This window comes from Dryobates pubescens, chromosome 6 (genome assembly GCF_014839835.1).
Source record: "Dryobates pubescens isolate bDryPub1 chromosome 6, bDryPub1.pri, whole genome shotgun sequence".
In the NCBI taxonomy this organism is placed as follows: domain Eukaryota; kingdom Metazoa; phylum Chordata; class Aves; order Piciformes; family Picidae; genus Dryobates; species Dryobates pubescens.
In genome coordinates this window covers 40,951,502-40,974,669 of record NC_071617.1, presented here as the reverse complement: position 1 = coordinate 40,974,669, position 23,168 = coordinate 40,951,502, and the positions used below count along the sequence as shown (strand labels likewise).

The window sequence follows — 23,168 nt, the reverse complement described above, 5'->3', positions numbered from 1 at the left end:
ATCTGGCCAAGATGGTTTTGCTGTTTGAGACAGGAGTCAAGACTTCATTTACAGTGATAAGGTCTCTGGCTGAAAGGTTTTGAAGCCTACAGCCATGCAGAAAGGAAACGGTTTATCTTCTCCTACATACAGAAGTTACTATGTCTTCTAGCACAGGTAGCTCTGCTCAGGGAGCTGGATTGAAGCACTTCCTTGAGATGAACTTGAATGAGCACATTTTGCAACAGATTAGGTGGTGCCCATAGTTAATTTTTTCCTACAGCTTCATGCCATGAGCTGGAAAGACCTCTCTAATTTTGGTGAAACCTAACACCTGAAAAGCCAAATACTCTTCAATATGCCTTTCTAGAGTTCAGATCCCTTATAGTATGCATCAGCAGCTTTCTACCCTGACTCCAACTATTTTTGTTTATCATTCATGGGTGATAGCAGGCATTCATTCATGTTGTCTCTAAATTAGTTGTCGTGTGAGCATGGTGTCTTTGTAATCAAACAGATGGCCTAGCTTTAATTTCTGACCTAGGGCTTTAATGGAAGAAAATGCCATTTGTTAGTATCTACAGGATTTGCAGTGACACAGGGAATTCAGTCTGGGATTGAAGTAGGATTGCACACAGTGAAGACCTAGAATAATAATCAGGGCCAGAGTCCACACACACATACACAAAAAACCCTATTCAAAAGGCAGAGCTTTCACATGTTTATTAGAACAAGCAGTAAACAAAATCTAAATGTAAAATCTAAATGTCTTGAGTTGTTGTTCCAGACAGAAGAGTCACAGCATGAAGGGCAGATCAAAGTTCTTCTCACCAGTACCAAAGTAGATGTAGCCATATTGCTTGGTCATTGGGATGTGGTAGAAGGTCAGCCCCAGCCACAGCAAGCTCCTCAGCACCACTACAGTGCCTCCCTTCTCTAGCTGGACTGTCCAGGAGCCTGTATGAGAACATGCACCTCCATTAGTTGGGGGGGAGGAGGTTGCACTAGATGATATCCAGAGGTGTCTTTCAACCCATACTATTCTCTGATTTTAATGAGTCAGTCTAATGAGAAAGGCAGTGTTCCTGACACAAGCTGTCCCTAAGCTGGGAGAAGGCCTGCAGTGGGGTCTGTCTAACCAGTTAAGAGTACACATTGCATTGGAGTTTGTGAGACCTGAAAACAGAAGTCAGAGATGAGAAACCTTGATGCCCATTTTTTTCCCCATCAATACAGTATTACAGGCTGCCCTGGGTTCCAGATGTCTGCTAAGTTCACTCAGTAGCATATTGTCATGACTGGGGTGGTAATGTCATATGCTTCACAGGAAGGGACCCCTGGAGCTCCAGACTTGGATACACGATTCATAAGAGAGACTACAGCTATTCTGGGCTGCTTCTGAGTGGGCAGAAGTTACTCTTGACAAGCTCTGCTACTACTTGGTCTAGCTATAAGAAGCCAAGACTAGCTATAGCAACCATGCTAGGTATGAAATTCCTTCTTAAAATAAACTTGTACCATTAGTAGTGTGAAGGTGGCACTTTTGTGCTCCAGGGAAGACTGGTTTACCTGATGCAGCAACTGGGAAAGAGGAAGAAGAGAAAATGAAAAACAGGGTATTTTCCTGTCAGAAAAATTTAGAGATCAATTCTCTTCAGGCTTTCTTGGCTCCACTACTGAAAAAGATGTGCATGGTAGGGGCAAAGGGAATAGTTTCTGCATTAATTTTGCTTTGGCTCCACAGAGGAGGTTCAGAGCCAGTGTGAAAATGCAGTTTCTCCTGGATGCAAGGCCCTCTGAGCTACAATGTTTGTTTTGCATCTGGCACTACAGCCTGGGAACAATGTTGAAGGGCAGAGGGTTGACACATCAGCTCAGATTCAATGCTCGGAAGGCAAGGAGCTGCCAAGAGAAGAAAATACCAGCTTCAGCACCAAATCAGTAATGCCTAGAGGCTACAATGTAAAGTCCTGCTGAATCTTCATCTGAAAGGCCAAATTTATTTTGGGGGGGTTTTTTTGTTGGGTTTTTTTTTTTCAAGGGAGCTGTCAGGCTACTACTGGCTCGGAGTCAAGCACTCAGCCTAACCCAAAGCCAAAATCTGCCAATTCCAGACTAAGCAGAAAGCCCATTATGTGCTGGCCCAATTAGATGGTATTCATCTTTGTAGATAATTTTAGGCTCATCAATTTATGCTATGACTCATGCTTACTCATGCCATGGTTAGCCTGGGGAAGGGCTTCTGTGATTGCTGTCAGCTGCCAGTCCTCCCCCTCCCACCAGGTTCTGATTCTTGGCCAATTTTAGTCACATTTGACAAAGGGCTGTAGGGCTTTAACACCTCAAGTTCCTGCGTCAGGTTTCCCCACGGCCCAAGGGTTGACTGCAGCTCCTGAGGCTGTTTGGTCTAGCAGCAGCTGCAGGGCTGTTTGGCTTGCCTGGCAGCCAAAAGGCAGCAGCTAGCTGTGTTTGTAAAGCTTTGGGCTCCTGAATGCTCGCTCACAATACATGCACTCTTACGAAGTTCATGGCAAACTAGTTGAGGGCATGAGCAAGCAGGGAAGTTGCTGGACATTCTTCTCACCAATAGAGAAGGGCTGATGACCAGCGTGAGGCTCAGGGATAATCTTGGCTGCAGTGACCATGAAGCAATAGAATTTAAGGTCCTCAGGGCAAGGAGGAGTATATATCCCAAGCTTCCAACCCTGGACTTTAGGCATGCAGACTTTGGTTACTTCAGGATCTGCTGGCCAAAGTATCATGGGACAAAGCCCCAGCAGGAAGAGAGGCAAACTGTGTATTTCAATGGAAAAGGAAAACCATCTGCTTGTCTAGAATTTGCTGGAGGTTTAGCTTGTGGTACATGAAGAGAAACATCCCTTCCTGGACATGAAGAGGAAGTTCTTCACCATGAGAGTGGTGAAGCCCTGGAATGGCTTGTCCAGGGAGGTGGTTGAGGCCCTGTCCCTGGAGGTGTTTAAGACCAGGCTGGATGAGGCTCTGGCCAGCCTGATCTAGTGGGGTGTCCCTTGTCCATGGCAAGGGGGTTGGAACTAGCTGATGCTTGTGGTCCCTTCCAACCCTGACTGATTCTATGATCTCTTTAAGAAGTTACTGCCCTTTCTATTGAATTCTGCCATAACACAAGGCTTTTTTCTAATGTGGGATACTGGTTTTATTTCACAGAAATTCCAGCTGATGCTTCCACTAAAGACAGCTGAGACCACAGTAAAGCAAACATTATTTAATATAGGGCAGGATTAGTACAGGTGTGTGCCATCTTTCTACCTTCCTGGCACTGTGACATTCTTTGCACTGGTCTTAGGTAAAATACAAGCTAGCATCTTCACAAGCAGTGGTTTCACATACAAAGCTACCCAAATCTCCCATGCAGTCTCTCCAGTACCACTCGTGGACCCAAACTAGACTGGATCTTTGTCCTTCCTGGAGTTAAAACATATATTATAGTTCATCCACCAGGATTACACACTCTGATTGACTGGGTCTCCAACAAAATCGATGTGCTTAAGAGAATTCACTACTTGGGTAACCTGGGAACCCTGATGAAGAGCAATTCATTACAAGGCAAATGTTCTAGTGGCTCAAGCACGAGAGCCATTTGCTGTCAAAGCTTTGAAACCATTTAAAGATTTTTGCCTCTGCAGGTTTTCTGCATTTGCTAGTGGCAGTAGCAAGGCTACACACAGGGGTGTTGAATAACAAGTGGCAAACAAATAGGTCTGAATCTAATTATGTAGAATAGAATAGAATAAACCAGGTTGGAAGAGACCTTCAAGATCATCACGTCCAACCCATCAACCAATCCAACACCACCCAAACATCTAACCCACGGCACCAAGCACCCCATCAAGTCTTCTCCTGAAAACCTCCAGTGATGGCGACTCCACCACCTCCCCAGGCAGCCCATTCCAATGGGCAATCACTCTCTCTGTATAGAACTTCTTCCTCACATCCAACCTAAACCTCCCCTGGCACAGCCTGAGACTGTGTCCTCTTGTTCTGGTACTGGCTGCCTGGCAGAAGAGACCAACCCCCTCCTGGCTACAACCTCCCTTCAGGTAGTTGTAGAGAGTGAAAAGGTCACCCCTGAGTCTCCTTCTCTCCAGGCTAAGCAACCCCAGCTCCCTCAGTCTTTCAAGTAACTTTTTCCATTTCTCCTCTGAACACTGAACTGACTTTGCTTTCAGGGCAGGGTTCTTGCAGCTTGAACTTGCAGAAATTATCTGCAAGCCCTTCACTCAAACATCTGGTGGTATTTGCTGCACCTTTATACACTGGTTTGCAGAGAGGGGGGGAGCTGTAAACTTTCGGAACAGGTACTCTGACAAAAAGATAATGGAATGAGGAACTCTTATATAAAAAGTCTTTAATTTAGGACCAGTTCTCTGAGAAGCAAGTCTGTCCAGAACAGGACTGTGCCTTGCCTTGCTGGGTGGTGAAAGCCTTTATAGATTATCTAGTTTGCAAATGCCTCCCAACATCCTGGAAGCATCCAGCAGCCTGGGTGCATGTGATGGCTTGCATAGATGTGTTCATGTACACAGATGAACCCTCTGCCCCAAACTATTTACAAAGAACAAAAAGAAATGCCTGGGGCACCACAAGTGGGAAAGGTGAGAGGGAAAACAGGGATAGTAGTGCTCTCTGTAACTGTATCTCAAGTCAGACTTCTTGGACAAATTCACTGAGAAGGTAGAGTACATCAAGTTCAACTTGATAAAATCCTTTTAGCTGTGCTCTGGGGCAATACAGTACATGGATCCATGATCTCCTCAGAACATGTACCCAGTGTCACACATGCTTATCAGTCTCTGTGGAGTTACTCTGCTGATCAAAGCAGCTTGACATGCACCTTCCCACCTGGCAGAAATGGACAGATGTAACTGAAGACAGCTCTGCTCACTTTTATGCTGTATCTCTGAAGGCTGTGGTGTGCAGTTACTTCATTTCCCTACTGTTTGGCTAAGCTGCAACCTCTCAAAGGGCTCAAATCTGTCATTTCATAAATGTGAGACCTGTGGGGCATACAAAGTTCTTATACTTTCCAGCTCTTCTCTGATCCTTGATTCTGCATCTAGTTCCATGCAAAAACGTACAATAAAGTTTTGCTAACATTGCATAAGTCTGCCTGTGAACAAAACAAGCAGGTTACTTAAGGTCAATCCCAGCTGGGCAGACACAATATAGGTTGGGGAGGGGAAATAAGAAACTGCTTAAAACTAATCTTATTTTCACTCAGGTTCTGTTTTCAGCCATAATGACCATTAGTCATAGAGCTGTCCTTTATTGTGCAGAGCCAAACAGCAGCAATGCCATCTTCCACCTTTTACTAACCAGATCACTGGGGACATTATTCTAACCCAGCTACCAAAGGTGAGTATTTATTCAGAATTCTTTTCCAGATTGTGCTTTTCATTTCTAATTCATTCAGAAACTGCATTTAATACACAATGCTGCTGTCTGCCTTCTAAGACACCACTTTAAAGTTCTGCAACCTATCTGCTTTTTTTGGACCTTTGCTTTTAGCACAAGCCCTATGAGGAGAGGCTGAAGGAGGTGGGATTATTTAGCCTGGAGAAGAGGAGGCTCAGGGGAGACCTTATTGCTGTCTACAACTACCTGAAGGGAGGTTGTAGCCAGGAGGGGGTTGGTCTCTTCTCCCAGGCAATTAGCACCAGAACAAGAGGACACAGTCTCAAACTGCACCAGGAGAAGTTTAGGCTGGATATGAGGCGTTCTTCACAGAGAGAGTTGTTAGATGTTGGAATGTGCTGCCCAGGGAGGCGGTGGAGTCACCGTCCCTGGAGGTGTTCAAGAGGGGACTGGACGTGGCACTTGGTGCCATGGTCTAGTAGTCATTAGGTCTTGGGTGACAGGTTGGACTTGATGCATCATCTTTGAGGTCATTTGCAACCTTGTTGATTCTATGATTTAAACAGAGAAACCAAAAACTTGGAAATCTCTTTTTTCCCCTCCTCCCCATACCTTCCCACATTAGCAGCACTTGATGAAATGGTCCAGAAAACATTTGAACTCATGAAACACACAGAAAGTTGTTCTTGAAAGATCCAAGACAACTGTATTCTCTTCCAGCACAGCTCAAATCTCACAGACCTTCAAACAAGATTCTTTTTCAGGCCCACTTTCCTTGTAGGAGTTTGAAATAACGTCGTAAATCACGCTACCAGTGCCTTAATCAGTAGCTAATGAACAGTATGATATAATAGCTTAAAATGACTATCCCTTCTTTCCTCCTTCAAAAGAAAGCCTTAGAAATGCACTTAATAATACAATATAAAAAGGGATGGGGAGAATTATGAAAATGAAATGCTGCTATTACAAATGGTTCTTGGAGTAAAATCACTGCATGGGTAGGTGTAGGTCTGTATTATTGTCAAAATGCAGAAGCAGGAGGCTAGGTTCAAATCCTTTCTAATATTGGATCAGAATATTTCATGACAGTTCCTGTGCCCATCATTGCCCCTCTGTCAGAATACATGACTCTTAATGGGAGGCTGGGAAACTCAGAGCATCAGTCCAAAGGCTACACCAAGATTCCTAGATAAAAGTTGTCAGGAGAGACATATTTTATAATAATAATAATACATTGGAGGGACCTGGGGGTGCTGATTGATAGACACCTAAACATGAGCCAGCAGTGTGCCCAGATGGCCAAGAAGGCCAATGGCATCCTGGCCTGCATCAAGAATAGTGTGGCCAGCAGGAGCAGGGAAGTCATTGTGCCCCTGTACTCTGCACTGGTTAGGCCACACCTTGAGTGATGTGTCCAGTTCTGGGCCCCGCAATTTAAGAAGGACATTGAGACACTTGAACGTGTCCAGAGAAGGGCAACAAGGCTGGGGAGAGGCCTTGAGCACAGCCCTGTGAGGAGAGGCTGAGGGAGCTGGGGTTGTTTAGCCTGGAGAAGAGGAGGCTCAGGAGAGACCTCATTGCTGTCTACAACTACCTGAAGGGAGGTTGTAGCCAGGAGGGGGTTGGTCTCTTCTTCCAGGCAACCAGCACCAGAACAAGAAGACACAGTCTCAAGCTACGCCAGGGGAAGTTTTGGCTCAAGGTGAGGAGAAAGTTCCTCACTGAGAGAGTCATTTACCACTGGAATGTGCTGCCCAGGGAGGTGGTGGAGTCACCATTCCTGGAGGTGTTCAAAAGGGGATTGGACGTGGCTCTTGGTGCCATGGTTTAGTCGTGGGGTCTTGGGTGACAGGTTGGACTTGATGATCTTTGAGGTCTCTTCCAACCTTGGTGATTCTGTGATTACTTCCACTTCCAGTTATAAAGTGAAAGCTGGCTTTGCTGGAGTTAAATACTGATTTTAACTTCCATCTATGTGTGAGCTGTAGCTTATATTGTCCCTAAATCAGCCAGCAGAGTTAACTTCCCTCATCATGCAAAGCTTGCTGAGGTATGGGGAACTGGAGGTCATTGGTCTCATGCTAGAGGATCTCACAGTGACACTGCTCTGCTGAGGTTTCCATTCTTCAAAACACATTTTTTTTTTCAAAAGAGCAAGTTAATTCTTAAGCTGCACCCAGCAAATCCAAGGAAGCCAAGCACTGTCTGTGCTGAAACTATTGCCTATTGCTCCAGAAGGGAAGGGAGGGAGCTGCTGTGTGGGAGGAAAGAGCATGGGAAAAGTATCTGCTGGATGAAGATCTGGAGCTTCCTATTCCCTCTTTGAATCAGGCTGCAGCCTCCACCCCTCCAAGCACAGGCAGAAATTCTGAGGAGTTCCTTACATCTTTCCCAAACAAGAAAGTGCTTTGAAGATCCTGATGCTCACCCAGTGTTAAACCACTGCCTTTTTTATGGCCCTTCAACAGCTGTCAGGACGCCAGGGCTGAATTTCAAAAGTCAACCTCCTTTTCAGCTTCTTCTTCCTTTCCAGCTGCCAATAGAAATCCCTGCCTCATCCCCCATGTCTGCTGTGCTGGGCCACGGGCTGAATCTTGTAATTCACAGAGATGATAAGGCGCGTGAGACATCAGCTCTTAAACAAAGCCTTTTAAGAGGGCTGTCTGCACAACTCTTCTGCCACAACTGGTCCACTTCCCAGTATGACCTCTCCTAACGTTGCTGTTTCGGAGGCAATTCAGCAACGCCTTATTTCGGTGCAAGCTTGAGAAGAAACAGTTTTAAGAGCCAGACAGGCTGACAGAAAGGCTTCGTGTTGCAAAAGCTCACAGAGGGTCGTAAAAGTGACATTACCAATGCCTCTTCAAAGAAGGAAGTGTTTCAAGCTACAGCGTGGATGCACACGCAGTATGCTGCCAGAAGAGCACATTGTAACATACCTTGCTGCAGTCTGTCCTGAGAGTGTGAAAGTATGGAGTTATAGGACATACTAACACCCAGAGAGGGGCAACATTGCAGCCACTGATTGGCTGCGTGACCACAAGCGCTTAGCTCTGACAAAGCTGCACTACACCCATGGGATTTAGTTTCCAATTACCTCCCAACAGAAAATCTTGCACTGGGAAGAGCTTCCTACTTCTAATTTGTTGTCTGTAGGGAACAAAGACAAATTGCAGAGCAGAGCAGCTGTAAGGAAAGGTCACTGTGCTCCGTCTCTCAATAAATTTTGCCACACAGACATTTCACACACAGCCTACCAGCCATAAGGACACATCCAAACACTCTTAATGTGGGGCTCAAACTCCTTCATGCCACTTACTGGCTGCAAACTAAATCCCTTTCATTTGCTTGACACGCCACCTGCACCCCATATGTTAACACTGCTGTCAATATTTCCAATTCCCCATATAATTATTTAATAATAATTAAACAAAAACACAGACTGGTTGCAGGTTCTGCACTATTTTTAAAAGCCTCAAGAGCCAGGAAAGCACAGCTTACAAACATTCAGACGCTGCCAAGTGGCTCTTGCATGGTCCTAATGCCTGCCATGTCTTTGACACACGAATACAACCATGCCCAAACCTCAACGTAAAATGATCATACTTCAGAGGCTTTTTCTCTCCATTAGCCTTTCCCGCTGGGGACACCTCTGCAGCACAAATGATTAAGACAATCCTGGGCCTTCCACTTACATACAAAATGCCCATTTCCTGCTGACAAGACTCAGGGATTGCAGTGTTGTCCCAGATGCACAATATTCAGGTGCCTTCCAGTACTGGGTGAAATTCAGGCCATATTTAGACATCTAACCAAGTGCTCCTTAATCCAGTTGAAGCAGCCTCTACACTCAGACTCTTATTTCCCCCCTTATAACTTTTCCATCATAAAGACCACAAAAGTGTTTATTTACTGCTTAGTTAACCAGGTCAGGGAAACGATCTGGCTGACAAACAGTCTAGCCAAAAATAAAGTTATTTTTCCAGCTGGAATCTGGCTGCACAGCCAGCAATGCCAACACCAAAAAAAAGGGACAATGTACAAAGAAAAACGAGCTGCAGAGGATGGGCAGGACTGAAAAAGCTAACACAGAAGTAACACACATCAATATACAGCCTTCCTTGTAGCCCAGTTAGTTTGCCCTTCAGTCCTAAATCCACCTGATAATTAGAACAGAGCAGGAATAATGGTTTGGTTTGGCTTTGTTAAGGAAGAGATGTTTTGTTAAAGGAAATATGCAGACTTTGCACAGAAATCATCCAGAACAAAGATTTGGAATGGGGCTGAGCACTGGAGGAAACAGCAAGACAATATGCAATCAAAACTTCTATGGAGCAGGGGTGGGGAGGAAATTACTAAAACCCTCAGTGTTTTGGTTCTGACAACTATAGTATGGATCATCCTGTCTCAGGTCTTCTGTAGTAAATACTGCAATCTCTCAGAGTGGCAAAGCAGCCTCCTTCCAAAGCTCAAGTTTATGCTGTATCTTGTCACACTCCATATTTCTTGTTCAGCTGGTCGCTGTGGAAACGTTTTTGGAGCGTGCTGGGAGTCACGTAGCATCTACCTGGGGAGCCCCTGCATTAATCCGTCACCTTCGTGGGCTTCTGTGAGCCCATTGGCTGGTGGGAAGAAAAAGAAGGAGACCCTCGCCCCTCCCTGTTCTCAATGAAAGACGTTTCCTCTAAATCTTGCTACAGGATTTCAGGCTCAATTCAGCTTCTTTGGGGCTTTTGTCACCAAACAAACGTGATGTCTTTGAAAGAAAGATTAACAGTTTGATGAAAGGATGCAATGGACAGCTTTGTTCTAGCCTGCTTCCCCCTACAGCTTTTGGTCACTGTCACTTTCTTACCCACGGGAGAATGTCTGTCTGACTCTCAGAGGAGATTATGACCACCTTGTAAGATTTTGCCTCTCCTGGTAACAAAGCGCTGGGCACTTTGAGGAGGTGATAATGATGAACAGGGGCTGGATTATGGGCAAAGAACCTCACATTGATCTCTGAATTCTGAAAGAACACAAAGCAGTTGATGCTGGCATTCAAAGCCCACCAAATGCTTAGAGCACATCCAATTCACCCTCCTGCAACCAGGGCAAGGCTACAAGCCCTGCTGGTCCCCCCCAGTTTCACTTCTTAACTCATCATCAAGTTAGCAGGACTAGTTAAAAGGATTTAGGATGAGGAACAGATGGCACAGATTATAAACTGTCAATGTTTTCATGCTAAGCTAAATATGAATTCTGGCCCAAATTACCTAAGAGTTTACCAGTTTCTAAGACTGTCAAACTGAGCATATCCACACAGCAGAGTGTGGTTGTGTTGATAGTCAAGCTAATCCTGAACACTAAAGATGGCTAAGCATATACTAGTGCCTGGGGTAGCCTATCTATCTCTGTACAGAACAACTGCAGGTCAACTGTCCCTTGTACTTTTCCCTCTACACACAGCCACACACCCCTTCAGCATGCAGAATTTCAATCCATATATTCATGTAGAGTAAAACAAGACAACACCTGTTGACTCCCTCTCTGCAAAAAGTTCTGTGGCCAAAGGGGCAGCAAACAGCAAAAGAAAGTTGTGTGCAGAGCTGGCACCAATGCAACTGCTGCACATACAGGAGCTGCCACTCCTTACACGAAGCCCCCTCAGAAACACACCAGTTCCAGCAAAAGCTGACCTTGTTCTGACTTCAGTGGCACAGGCTGCCTTAGGCTTTCCCCTGCAAGTAGTTTTTCATCATTCCCTAGAGAAAGGGTTAGGCCAAGGCTGACTTGACACGGTGATAAAACTACTTCTGGTCCTAAGAGGCTTTTACCAGCATTTTCCATCAGTTAGCAAGAAGTTCATCTCCTTTTCATGTCAAATGAACCAGGAGCTGAAATGGAGACAGAGTGGGCAATGATTTCTTTTACTGAGGAGGAAAAAAAACTTTAAATACAATCCCTACAAAGCTGCTATGAAGACTTTGCTTCTCTCCTCATTCTTTCACTGCAGCAGTCACAGCTCTCGGTTCATGGGCAGCCCTGCTCCAGTATAAACTCATCCAAGGCCTCTGACTAAACAAGACTCCTGAGGTGATGCAGATCTAGGACCCAAAGGCAGTGAATGCAGTGCTTTATTACCCATAGAAACAAAGCCCAAAGAAAACAAGACTCCTTTCCAGAAATCAAGGCAGACCATGAACAGCCAGTCAAAAGCTATAATGCTAGCTGGCTCTGGATTCCTTCTGCTGTGTGTTAAAAGCTCCAGTCTGATCTTGAACTCCTGAGCTGACACTGCCCCAGCTTGTAGGACAGCTAACAGCTTGTATTGCTCCCAGGCCACTCTCGGGTCACTGCAGGAGGAGCCCCAGCCTCTAAAGGCTCCCCAGTCCACACATCACTAGCAAAAATGAGTCTGCTTTTGAAGGATGCAGGAGACTTGCTTATGTGTTTGTGTACATCCATTGTGTGCCTGTGATCTGTAAGGATGTTAAGAAAGCTAATGAAAAGTCCAGTGACTATTCAAGAAATTGCCTAAGCTTGGAAGGGAAGGAGTAATCGTCTCCATATCTACAGTTCAGGAGGTCGGTATATCACAGAGCCTGGAAATTCAGGCCATACCTCCTCCGCAGTCTGCTGGTGCTCTTGGTGCTTGTTCTTTCTCATTTTTACTTTTCCGTGGTTCCTTCTCTGCGCTCAGCACTGACAACGCTGGCACCATAGCGCGCCCTGCTGGAAGGCGGCAGCTACAGCCACTCCAGAATGACTTCTAACACGAACGGCTGACTCCGACTTGAACAGCAAAATCGGGTGCCAAAGCTTTAACTAGTAACTGCGCTAGCTGTTGGGTTCCATTCTCACATCTGAAAGCAGACTGTTCGAATGCACACCAATTTGTTTTACTCCCTCCGTGTCAAAGCCACTTGTATAAATGTCAGGTACTCCATGGAATATTGTAGCTGGATTTCACACACATTCACCCAGCCCAGGATAGCTGTGAGCCACGCTAGGTATTGCAGTCCACATTTTGGCTACCTCTTTTTGTCCTTGCTAAGACTACCCGCTCATTCATTATGGGTCTTTTAGTTTGGATTTCAGTGAGACAGCTTGAAAAGCCTTGTCCCCGTGTGGCTCTTGGCAGGCTAAGAAGTAAAGTGCTCTTGCTCTCAGCTTTCACAGAGCCGGGGAGGTGCTGCTTATTGTTAAGCAATGAAAGGGGAGGGTTCAGGTCACATCTGTGAAATGTTAGCGGGGAAGGGAGGCTGGGTGAAAGTAGGTGGCCAGCACAGCATAGCACTTTGCTGGATTTTGCAAGACCACTGAGGAGATAGGCAGCCATTTGTCTGAGAGCCCTGATAACGGCCGGCTTACTCTCGGCTGGCTAGCTAGGGGTTGTAAATACCTCTGCAGACACAAACTCTTCAAACGGCTGGAGTCAGAGGCTGATAGGGGGTTAATCGCCTGGAGAGGGAGTCGGTGGGGGAAGGAGTGAATTAGCTGTGTTAATGCATGGAGATAAAGCAGGTTGTGTCTCCTGGCCTTCTTCCTTCCAGCACCTGGACTTTTGGGGCAGCCATGATGGGGCTACCAAAATGGCCCTTAAGAGCAGCCAAAGGAAATTATTTCCTACTTAGAAATGCAACCTCTCCATCTTCAAGGGCCCATTAAGCACCAGCTTTTGCTAAACTGATAAAAAGCACACTAATGAAACTCAGAGGACAGGAGGTTAGTGTTTTAACTCAGGCTACTGTTCAGGAAGCTTACAGAAAGGGTAGTGCCTGAAGTGTTCAGCCAAGGAAACAGCCACAAATCCCTTTGCATTGCTCTATAAGGAAAGCTCCAAAACCACTGCACTTTCAGGTGAAGCAACAGAGCTACAGGTTGAGTGGCTGTTACTCCCTTCACAGTCAAAATGGGAAAGGAGCTGACACTACCTCCTCTCGAGGAACTTCTCTTCCTCTAGCTGCATTTTGAAACAGCAAGTAGTGAAGACTCACTACAGTCCACCCTGCCACTGTACACCCATTTAGAATGATGCAGTGAAATCTCTCCCAGCATTACAGAATCAGCAATTACATCTGAGAGGTTTCAGCTCCCCAGTTTACACTCCACAAAGGACAGCAGTAAGTCAGGAATCTCCTCAGTCCTCTAAGCCCTCAGGCTTCGTAGTTCATGAAGCAAAGGCAGCTGTACTGAGAGTCACTGTCTCAGAAAGCCATTATCACCTTTGTGTTAATGTCACTGACAATGAAGAAACCCAAGCTAAACATCACCCTCCCTAGCTGTCATTAAGCTTACAGCCAGGTGTACCAGGAAATCCTATGTTCTGGATTCCTGCATACTACTGCCCATTACACTGAACTCAGTTGCTCATGTCTGCCGCTAACAACTTACGTTTGCTCTTGGCTAAAGCACAGCTGCATCATGCTAAGATAACAAGAGACACAGGCTCATCCATTGCACTTGCTAGGTGGTAATCGTTTGACTGTTAACATTTTTATCTACTTTTTCATTTTAGTTTTTTTCTGGCTATAATTTTCAGCTACTGGTTGCTGTTCTGCCTTTCTCTGCTGAACTGAATAGATCTTCAGTACCCAATACGCAAACTCCATGGAGTATTTACACAGTGTAAAACAGTCATTCTTGTGTTCTTTCCCATAAGATAAACAGATTGAACTGTTTGTCTCTTACCAGCCTTTGAATCATTCTGTGGCTCTTTTCTGCAGCTCTCCAGTTCTGCAGTGTGCAGTAATCTAGTTCGGATTCCACTAAGTATATTCAAAAGTCGAGTCACCTCCCTGTTCCTATTTGCTATGCCCTTGTTTATACATTTATAGATCATATTAGCCTTTTATGTCTCAGGATCAAATGGGAGCTGATGTTCAGTGGGTTGTTGCCTGGATTTGCTTTCAGAGCCAGAGCTTTCAGATTACAAGTCTGGATTCTAGGTGCTGCTCTTAAACGATTTTCCAAGTAGCTACATCAAAATTTACTTTATTTAAGTAAGCACAGTTTACCAGATCTCTCTGGTCATCTTGCCATTATTTGTCTCTCCACCAATCCTTTACTTATGGTAATGAGGCTCATGAAGGGCCTGGAGCTCATGTCCTACAAGGACTGTCTGAGGGAGCTGGGGTTGTTCAGTCTAGAGAAGAGGAAACTAAGGGGAGACCTTATCACTCTCCACAACTACCTGAAGGGAGGTTGGAGCGAGGAGGGAGCCAGCCTCTTCTCCTTGAGGGCAAGAGACAGACTAGAGGAAAGCTGCACTAGGGGAGGTTTAGGCTGGATATTAGGAAATACTTCTTCACTGGAAGGGTTATCAAACACTGGAATGGTCTGCCCAAGGCAGCAGTGGAATCACTATCCCTGAGGGTGTTCAAGCAGTGGCATGTGGACTTGGCACTTAGGGACATGGTTTAGTCTTGACCCTTCAGTGCTGGGTCAAAGGTTGGACTGGATGATCTTGGAGGCCTTTCCAACCAGTGATATTCTGTGATTCTAGATTATTTATGAAAATATTGAAGAATATCAGCGGTCTCAGGTGAATCCCTTTCTGACCCCTTCCAGAAATACACCCATTCAGCGATTCCTGAATCACAACTACTAATCAAGATAAGAGTGGAGGAATATTTTGCAATGCTGGGGTGTATTAAAGGTTAACATTATAAGTATGCCACAAGTTCCCTGAGATAATGATTTCAGGGGTAACTTACCTGTCTCCACCACTTTTAGGTTTTGACCCACAGTAAAGGTTGTCTAACTCTACCCTCCCTTAGCAAACAGTCTGAAAATGATCTGAAACAGTATTTTATTGCCTTTGATGCAAGTCCATATTCTTGCCAAAAACAAACCAGAAAAAATGATGGAGCATTTCTGACCTTATCAGACTGACTTTTTACCATCATCATTTAATGACAGTTTCCAGTAGCATTCTGGAAAAGCTAACACAGCATGTGCTTTCTTTTCCACTCAACACACCTGAAAAAACAAAGTCCTCTTTATGGGTGTCATGGACTACTCTAGGTTGTCCTGGCTTCTGTTGTCATTTTCTACTCGTTATAAATTCCAATTTATGACAATTATCAGTGGTTCCCAGCTTTCACCTGGTCTATTCTATTCTATCCCATTCCATTCCATTCCTTTTATATTGCTTTCTCCTTCTAATTCCTACTCATTGCACCAGTGAACTGACAGGCTATCAGCCAAAAGCAGCTATGTACTGAGCAGGAGTACTGTCTTTTGAACCAAGTCTTCTCACATAAATCCTATTTCCACCAATATATTTTCCTATCTACACTTGTTTGTTTGTTTGTTTACCTTTAATACACCTCCCCTCACGCATCAGTTTTCAGCAGTGCCCTGTTGGTGCCCCTTATCTCCATATCAAAGTGATTTGAGTCAGCAATCTGTTTCAGAATAGAGATATTGTTTTTCTGAAGTGCTGTTTGAAAGAGCCAAAGAACTGAGTTCTCCATCCCCTGTTTTACCTCCTCTCAAGCTTTCCATTCTACAGCAGTACCTTAGGCTTTCTCCCATCCCCTTCCTTTATCCTTGGAGAAGGAGAGCCTGATCTGGTATCATGGTGACAGTAAAATCATCCTTCCCCCTCCATTTTTACTTTCCCCATCATTTCAATGCCCAAGAAGTGACACAACATGAAGTCACCAAGTGACAATGATGTAGGCACGCTAGGAATTATTGCTACTTGCTTTGCTAGTCCATTATCTAGAAGCACATGTAAAACTACCGCAACTCTAGTTCCTACAATGCTTTGGCCCAGGGTGCTGAACTGGATGCAGCAGAAAGGACAGCACTGGCAGTGTGCCAGCAGCTGAAAGGCTACATCTAATTGGGCATAAAGTTGAGCAGATTGTCTGCTTAGACTAGAGCAAACAAGCTTATCTTTAATGCAGACATATGGCCAGCAAAACCTACAGATCCCAGCATGCAACATTCTGACCAGCTGGCCATTTGGATCAGGATGATCTGATACTGTGGTGACAGAAGATCAATGTTGCAGCCCCTCCATGTTCAAACATCATGAGTCAGGTCACTCAACATCGTGTGTTTGGCTCAGAAAGCAGGAGATTTTAAGGGGGATAAACCAATTTAATTTACTTTTGAGACTGGTTTCACATTCTCCCACTTTACTATTTTATAATAAAAGCTAAGCCACACAGTCACTTGTCTCTGGGAGTTGACACCAAGGAAAAACAGACTCACAGCATGATTAAGGAAAGAGCAGCAACATATTCTGAACTCTTAAAGTGTACAGATAACCTGAGAGATGCACAGACAGAACTTGGAACCTGCAATCACCGCAGATATCACTGGTAAAGATAAGGGTGGCAGGCGGTTTTGTTACAAAACTCCAGGTTTTCCCATCTTGCACTAAACTCTCTGCTTTTACCATTGTATCCTTTATACAGCCTGGTTTTACCTTCCTTTCTTACCACCTCTCAGCTGTCACATAAAATGTTCTCTCTGCCTCCAACTTTGCATTCTGTAAGACACCTCTGTTCTCTTACAATGACACAACATACATTTATCCCCATGACAGCCGTCACAGATGCTCAATCTCCAATTAAAAAAGAAAACTATTCCAACAGAGTTGTTAACTTTCAGACATTTTAAAACCAGCCCTTAATTTCTCAGTCCTGTTCTTTGGGTCTTCTAAGACACTAGGGGAATTCTAGCCAATGCAGGCTGGGAGCATCACTTAGGTGTTGTTCAACCCTGGTGTTATTTGCTGAGGGCAGAGACAATTCTGACTTCAGTCACAATTCTAGATGCAACAGATTTGGGACATCTTACTTCTGCTCTGACAGTAACTGTTCAAGAGAGGATCTAGCAAGGAAAGCCAAGAAAAGCTCCAGGTCAAAACAAGGAGGTTCATCAGAGCTACAAATAACATATTCAAAACCAGAAAATGCACTGTCTGCTCAGGGTCAGGACCAACATGCACTGGCAGAGCTGAAGAAAGGTAATCTAAGAACCAGAGTCTGAGTGCCTTGCAACAGATGAGTGAGTGACTTTGGCAAAGCCATGCTGATAAAATCAGCAGAAGCCTGTGCCTGCCCTCCTGTCTTTTTCCCCCATGTTTTCACTTGCAACCAGTACTTTAGGCAACCTGAATGCTTATTAAAGGGGAATGGGTTGATTTTCTTTAATGTCATAGTTCCTATCTGCATGTGACAGAGTGCAACTAGAAAGGCTACATGCCTTGCTGATCCTGTAACCAGTTCTTGTCTTCCTTTGCCTGTGACAAGCTCATTCCATCAGTCCCCAGGTTCAGTCCGAAAAAGAGGACAATACAGCCATGATGAATCTTCTCTTCCATTAAGAATCACTCAGCTGCACTTGAGTTCAACTAATCTTTGAGAGGTAACTTTTTTTGGTGAAGACTGAGATCTGCACTAACAGCAACAACCTCCCAGGAAGGGAGCAAAGGTTCAGACTTACACATACCTCGGGTTGTCACATGAAGACAAATGCAGCAGTGGTACAGCTGAGTCCCACTTTCTACCTGCCACTGGGTAAAATACAGCTACAAGTCAAATTTGATTTAAAGACCTCACTGAGACCACCACCTAACACACAGCATGACCTGCCATTTCGCCTGGTCCCTGGAACTAGACGTGAAACACTGCAGATATCTGTAGTCTTTCAAAGGTGCCATTCTCCATTACAGCTGATGTTGGCTAAATTGCCTTCAGGCTATTGGCCTCTGCTGCCTGTTTTCTAGTGGAAACATAGAAAGCCCTGCAGATTCATCTCCTGCTGCAGTGGCTCTGTAGTTTCAGGGCTCATAGAGTTAAAGTCTTCCTACCACAAGCCCTAGTAAAAAAGCAGGAGAAGCAAACATTAGCAGCTAAAATTTTCTTAGCAAGTGTCTAGGACCTGACCCTTCTTGCAATACTCCTTTCTGAGTGAAAAGGGCCCACTAAATAAGCCAGTATATGTAAAAATGCACAATCTCTTCACACTACACCTCTGGAAAATTACTACAGCAAGGATATTCCCAGTAAGTTGAACAATGGCTTACGTTGGATGCTGTTCATGTTCTGAATTCAGGCAGGAGCTCACTAGTTTTATTCTCTTTTTTGACAAAGGAAAGAGACAAAGTCTGAAAAGCAATTTACAGCACTGGCAATTAACTGTCTTTTCAGCCAATTTCATCTGGCACAGGTCACCTCCTATCCTATCCTGATACTCCAAGACAGCAAACCTAATTTCTTATTGTGTCCCAAGAATCTTTCTAGACAGCAGGATGTGAAAACATGTGGCCCAAACAACAACAACAGCAAACAAACAAACAAAAAAAGTCAGCAAATCAGGAAAAAAAAGGAGAAAAAAAACCCCACAGCAGTGAGAAAGAAATAACAAGTAATTTTCCCATCTCTTCAGAGAAATATTCTGCCAGAGGAATCCCTGGAAGAGGCTACAAATATATTTAACAGTTATAGAGCAGAACAGTAGAGAAGTGAACTGAAGATGCCTTCCAGCATGCACACTTTCCTTTCTCCTTCCACAGTGTGTAACCCTACTAGAGTACAGATTATTCTACACTACAGCATTTCTAACACGATTTATCAAAGGAACATTTGAATTCAATCTCTCAGAGATAGCAGTTTAGTGTTAATGAGAGCCCATTTAGATAAAGAAGAGCAATACTAGGTGGGACAAGAGGTGTGAAATAACTTCAAACCACATAAATTCCCTCTGTCACTGGTGGAGTTATCTCTCCCCTTAGGGACACCAGTTGTCACAGGCTTTCAAATTTACAGAAGTCAGGAGGGAATATGGCACTCAGGCAGGGGGAGTAACTGCTGGTGTGATTAGACCTGTTTTGAGGGATGTGACAGCCCTGGTACACTTACATCTTACCATTATAAGTGTTTAGAATTGCTTTAAAAGGGAATTAAGTACAATATTTAGTAAAAGATAAAGTCTCTTGGCAGAATCATAGGCACTCCTCCCAAGCATACTGACTCCACAGTAACCCACACCTTGTCATCTCTGCGTTTCCCAGACTGCCTTCCCCATCTGTTGATTCTGCTACCTTTACCTTGTGGGATATCATGCTCCAGGGAGTCAAGAAAGTCAGTGGATGGGTCCAGGTCAGCCTTTTCCAGCAGTGTCTTATTCTTCAGGTTAACAGGCACAGTAAAATGGAAATAGGAACTTAACTTTTTTGCCTCTGCCAAAGAAAGACCTGCAAACAACCATTGGGGACCATTAACACAGCAAGCTAGGCTAACATTCATTATACCATCAAATAACAGAGCATAGGACTGAATCCCAATCTTTCTCCAGTAGACTCCACAGAAGACCAGACTTGTCAGAAATGCGTGACAGCATTCTCTGATGCTGTGCAGTGCAGACCATGGCTAACTGAAGCCCTGGATAAGCAATTGGCACTGAGTTGAGACCAAGCTTTTGTGCCCCTTTGGTTACATCCTATATCTAGATGGAGAATTCACTGCCTGTATAATTTCTAAATACAGGCATAAACTATACACCAACAAGTAAAACTACAGGCTTAATGACTCAGAACCATTACTAACTCTTCTCCCACCTTCCAGCATTGAATCATGCATCTGAACATTAGTGGCATCTTAGAATCATTTCAGCTGGAAACAAATTCTAACATCAAGTGGCCATTAAATCATGTTCCAAAGTGCCATGTCTACACATTTTTTTAACATCTCTAGGGATAGTGACTCTACCATCTCCATGAGCAGCCTATTCCAATGCCTCACCACTCTTCCAGTAATTTTTCCTAATATCCAAGCTAAACCTCTCCAGGTGCAACTTGAGGCCATTTCCTCTCCTTCTATCACTTGATACTAGGGAGAAGAGACCAATACCCACTTTACTACAACCTCCTTTTAGGTAGCTGTAGATACCAATAAGCTCTCTCCTCAGCCTGCTCTCCTCCAGACTAAACAATCCCAGTTCCCTCAGCCACTCCTCGTAAGACTTGTTCTCCAAACCTTTCACCAGCTTTGTTGTTCTTCTCTGGACATGTTCCAGCAACTGGATGTCCTTCTTGTAGTGAGGGGCCCAAGTGATCACAGTATTCGAGGTGTGGTCTCATCAGTGCTGAGTACAGGGTCACAATCACATCCCTAGCCTTGCTAGTCGCACTATTCCTTATACAGGCCACAATGCTGTTTGCCTTCTTGGCCACCTGCACACACTGCTGGTTCATGTTCATTTGGCTGTTAACCAGCACCCCAGGTTCTTTTCTGCTGGGCAGCTTTGCAGCCACTCTTCCCCAAGCCTGCAGCATTGCATGGGTTTGTTGTGACCCAAGTGCAGGATGCGGCACATGACATGTTTAAACCTCATGCAATTGACGTTGGCCCATCGATCCACCCTGCCCAGATCCCTCTGCAGAGCCTTCCCACCTTCAAGCAGATCAATACTCCCACCCAATTTGATGTCATCAGCAAACTTACTGAGAGGGTACTCAATCTCCTCATCCAGATCATTGATAAAGATATTAAACGAGGCTCGCCCCACAACTGAGCCCTGAGGAACATCACTTGTGACCAGCCACCAGCTGGATTTAACTCTGTTCACCTCCCCTCTTTGGGCCTGGCCATCTAGCCTGTTTTAACCCATCTTACCCAAGGAAAACATAAACGTGAAATCAAAACATCAGCTAGAGAAAGTTGTCTTCATTTACAGCCTCTGTGATCAAAGTACAGTTCACCCTGATAAAGACAAGGAGAATTTACCTTCAAAGTTTCTGTTTTCATGCACAGACCCACGAGGAGTCTTCAAAAACGCTCCTCGAGGGATGATACCAACTGCTTTGTCTATCTGTTCTACTGTAGCTACAAGGCGAGCCTCCTCCTTGATTGTGGGCTTTAAGGAAAGAGAAGCAAATTTTAAAGGCAGGGCCTTCGTTGTTACCATTTCTGAGAATAAACTCAAGGTGATAATAGAAACCACATCAGACTCATCAGCTTGGAGGCCAATGACACTAAGCAAAGGACCAGAAACTGGACATTCTTTTCATAAAAACAGAAGCAGGAGCAGACAGTCTACATTCAGTAGAGAATTCACTGTCCCTCCCTTCATCCATCCTTTTGTCCCTCTCAATTAAGCTACTTATGACTTGTCAGTTATAAAGAATGGTACCTGCAGTTCCTATGTAAAGCTGCAGACAATGCAGTGAGGATCTGTAGCAATGGTGCATAATAAACACAAAGGAAAAAAAAATCTGAGCTGTGTCTACCTCCAGGAGTAACCAAAGAATTCAGTCAAGAAGCTGCTGCTACACAATGTTGGCAAAGAGCAAATTGTGCCTATTCTGTCTGAGCACAGGCTCAGGCTGCTTGTTGCAAACAATGAGGAGTCACCACCTGTCCAGGGTGAGGTGCCCAACTGTAGCAAAGAGAGCTTGAAAATGTTTTGCTGTATTTACCTCCTCACTGTCTTCAACCAACCTTTCAGCATCTTCTTCTTTTATCTCAGTGTACTTATAGTCAAAAGAAGGATCACCCTGGAAACGGCCCTTCAGCTGCTCAGTCTGTGCAACCATCTCTGCAGTCACTGGTGGTAGAAGGCTCCAATCCACGCAGTTCAAGCTGCCAGCAACAAGCAAGACACAGGCTGAAGCCCTGTGAAGCACTGGCCTTCCACACTGCCTTGCCATGCCCCTCAGAGCACAATGAGGCTCCCTCCAGGATTGCTGTCCCCGTCTCCCTACCGGCTCCCCAGTCCCCTCTTCTCGGGGGAACGGGCTTCCCGAGGCTTTTTACACTTCCCCAGGAAGGTGTGTGGGGCAGTGAAGTACGGCTTGACCTCCGCACCTGTAGAGGCGGCTGCGGGGCGCTGCGCGGTCGGGGCCCAGCCCCTCGGCAATGTAGTAGGTGCCCCGCACGCCCTGGATGCAGCCCCAGAACCAGACCCGCTCGAAGCGGTAGTCGCGCTGGAGGAGCAGCAGCGAGGACCCCAGCACCGCCCGCTTCTCCGGGCTCAGCCCCGCACCACCACCAACCACCAGCTCCAGCGCGGCAGGTAGCGACGACGCCTCCATGGCGGCTCCGCGTCGCCGTTGCCAGGCAGCCGGAGGTGGGGCAGGCAGGCGCCGCTGTGGTCAAAGGTGACGGCGTGCTTCCGCCGGAGGGAACGGCTCCCAATGTCAATCAAACTCAGCGCAAAGGCCGGGGGAGGGCGAGCCATGGCAACGGTGGGTCCCGCCTCTCCGCTGCCATGGGAACGGCGCCGGCGGGCGCCGGCGAACAATGGCGGCGCCTGGAGGAGCGTCGCCGGACACCGTTGGGCGGCCGGTGCCGGGCCCGCATACCCGAAAGGGCCCCCGGCTGGGGCAGTGGGCCCCAGGGCAGGCCTCGTGGGTGAGGCGGGACGGGAGCCTCTGGACGGGCGTCTCACGGCGTCCTCAGTAGTTCAGCGCCTGAGCAGACACAGGGCGGCTGTGCCTCCCGTGCGCTTAAACCGCTGCGTCGGCCCCAGCATTCCCTCTTCGGGACAGTCACGGCAAGGAAGCTGTGCACCAGCCGCGGGCTTCTCCCAGAGAAGCAAGGAGAAAGATGGGCCTTGCAGAACGTGCAGGTAGCTGCCTGTGCCGGCTGGTCTGGCTGTGGCAGTCCTGTGTAAAGCTAACCCGGTCCCATGGCCCAGAGGCACAAGCAGCAACCCATTAAGCATGCGGTTAGGGGTGGCTTAAGTGTGTGGATGTTACTCAGCTTCAGGGGGCTTAAATGCAAAGTTATGTCCAAAAAGCAGGAGAACATGCCATAGAATAGAATAGAATAGAATAGAATAGAATA

General features: G+C 45.7%; 1 protein-coding gene across 1 annotated transcript; it reads right to left on the bottom strand.

Moving 5' to 3' along the window:
* Positions 1-452: 452 nt before the first annotated feature.
* RSPH9 (radial spoke head component 9) lies at positions 453-22,426 on the bottom strand. The gene is made up of 5 exons (XM_009900170.2): positions 22,188-22,426; positions 21,800-21,962; positions 21,108-21,237; positions 19,430-19,576; positions 453-936 (listed from the first exon to the last, which is right to left on the bottom strand). The coding sequence occupies exons 1-5, from the start codon at positions 22,412-22,414 to the stop codon at positions 776-778; spliced, it is 828 nt and encodes a 275-aa protein (XP_009898472.2). The 5' UTR covers positions 22,415-22,426; the 3' UTR covers positions 453-775.
* Between the last annotated feature and the right edge of the window lie 742 nt (positions 22,427-23,168).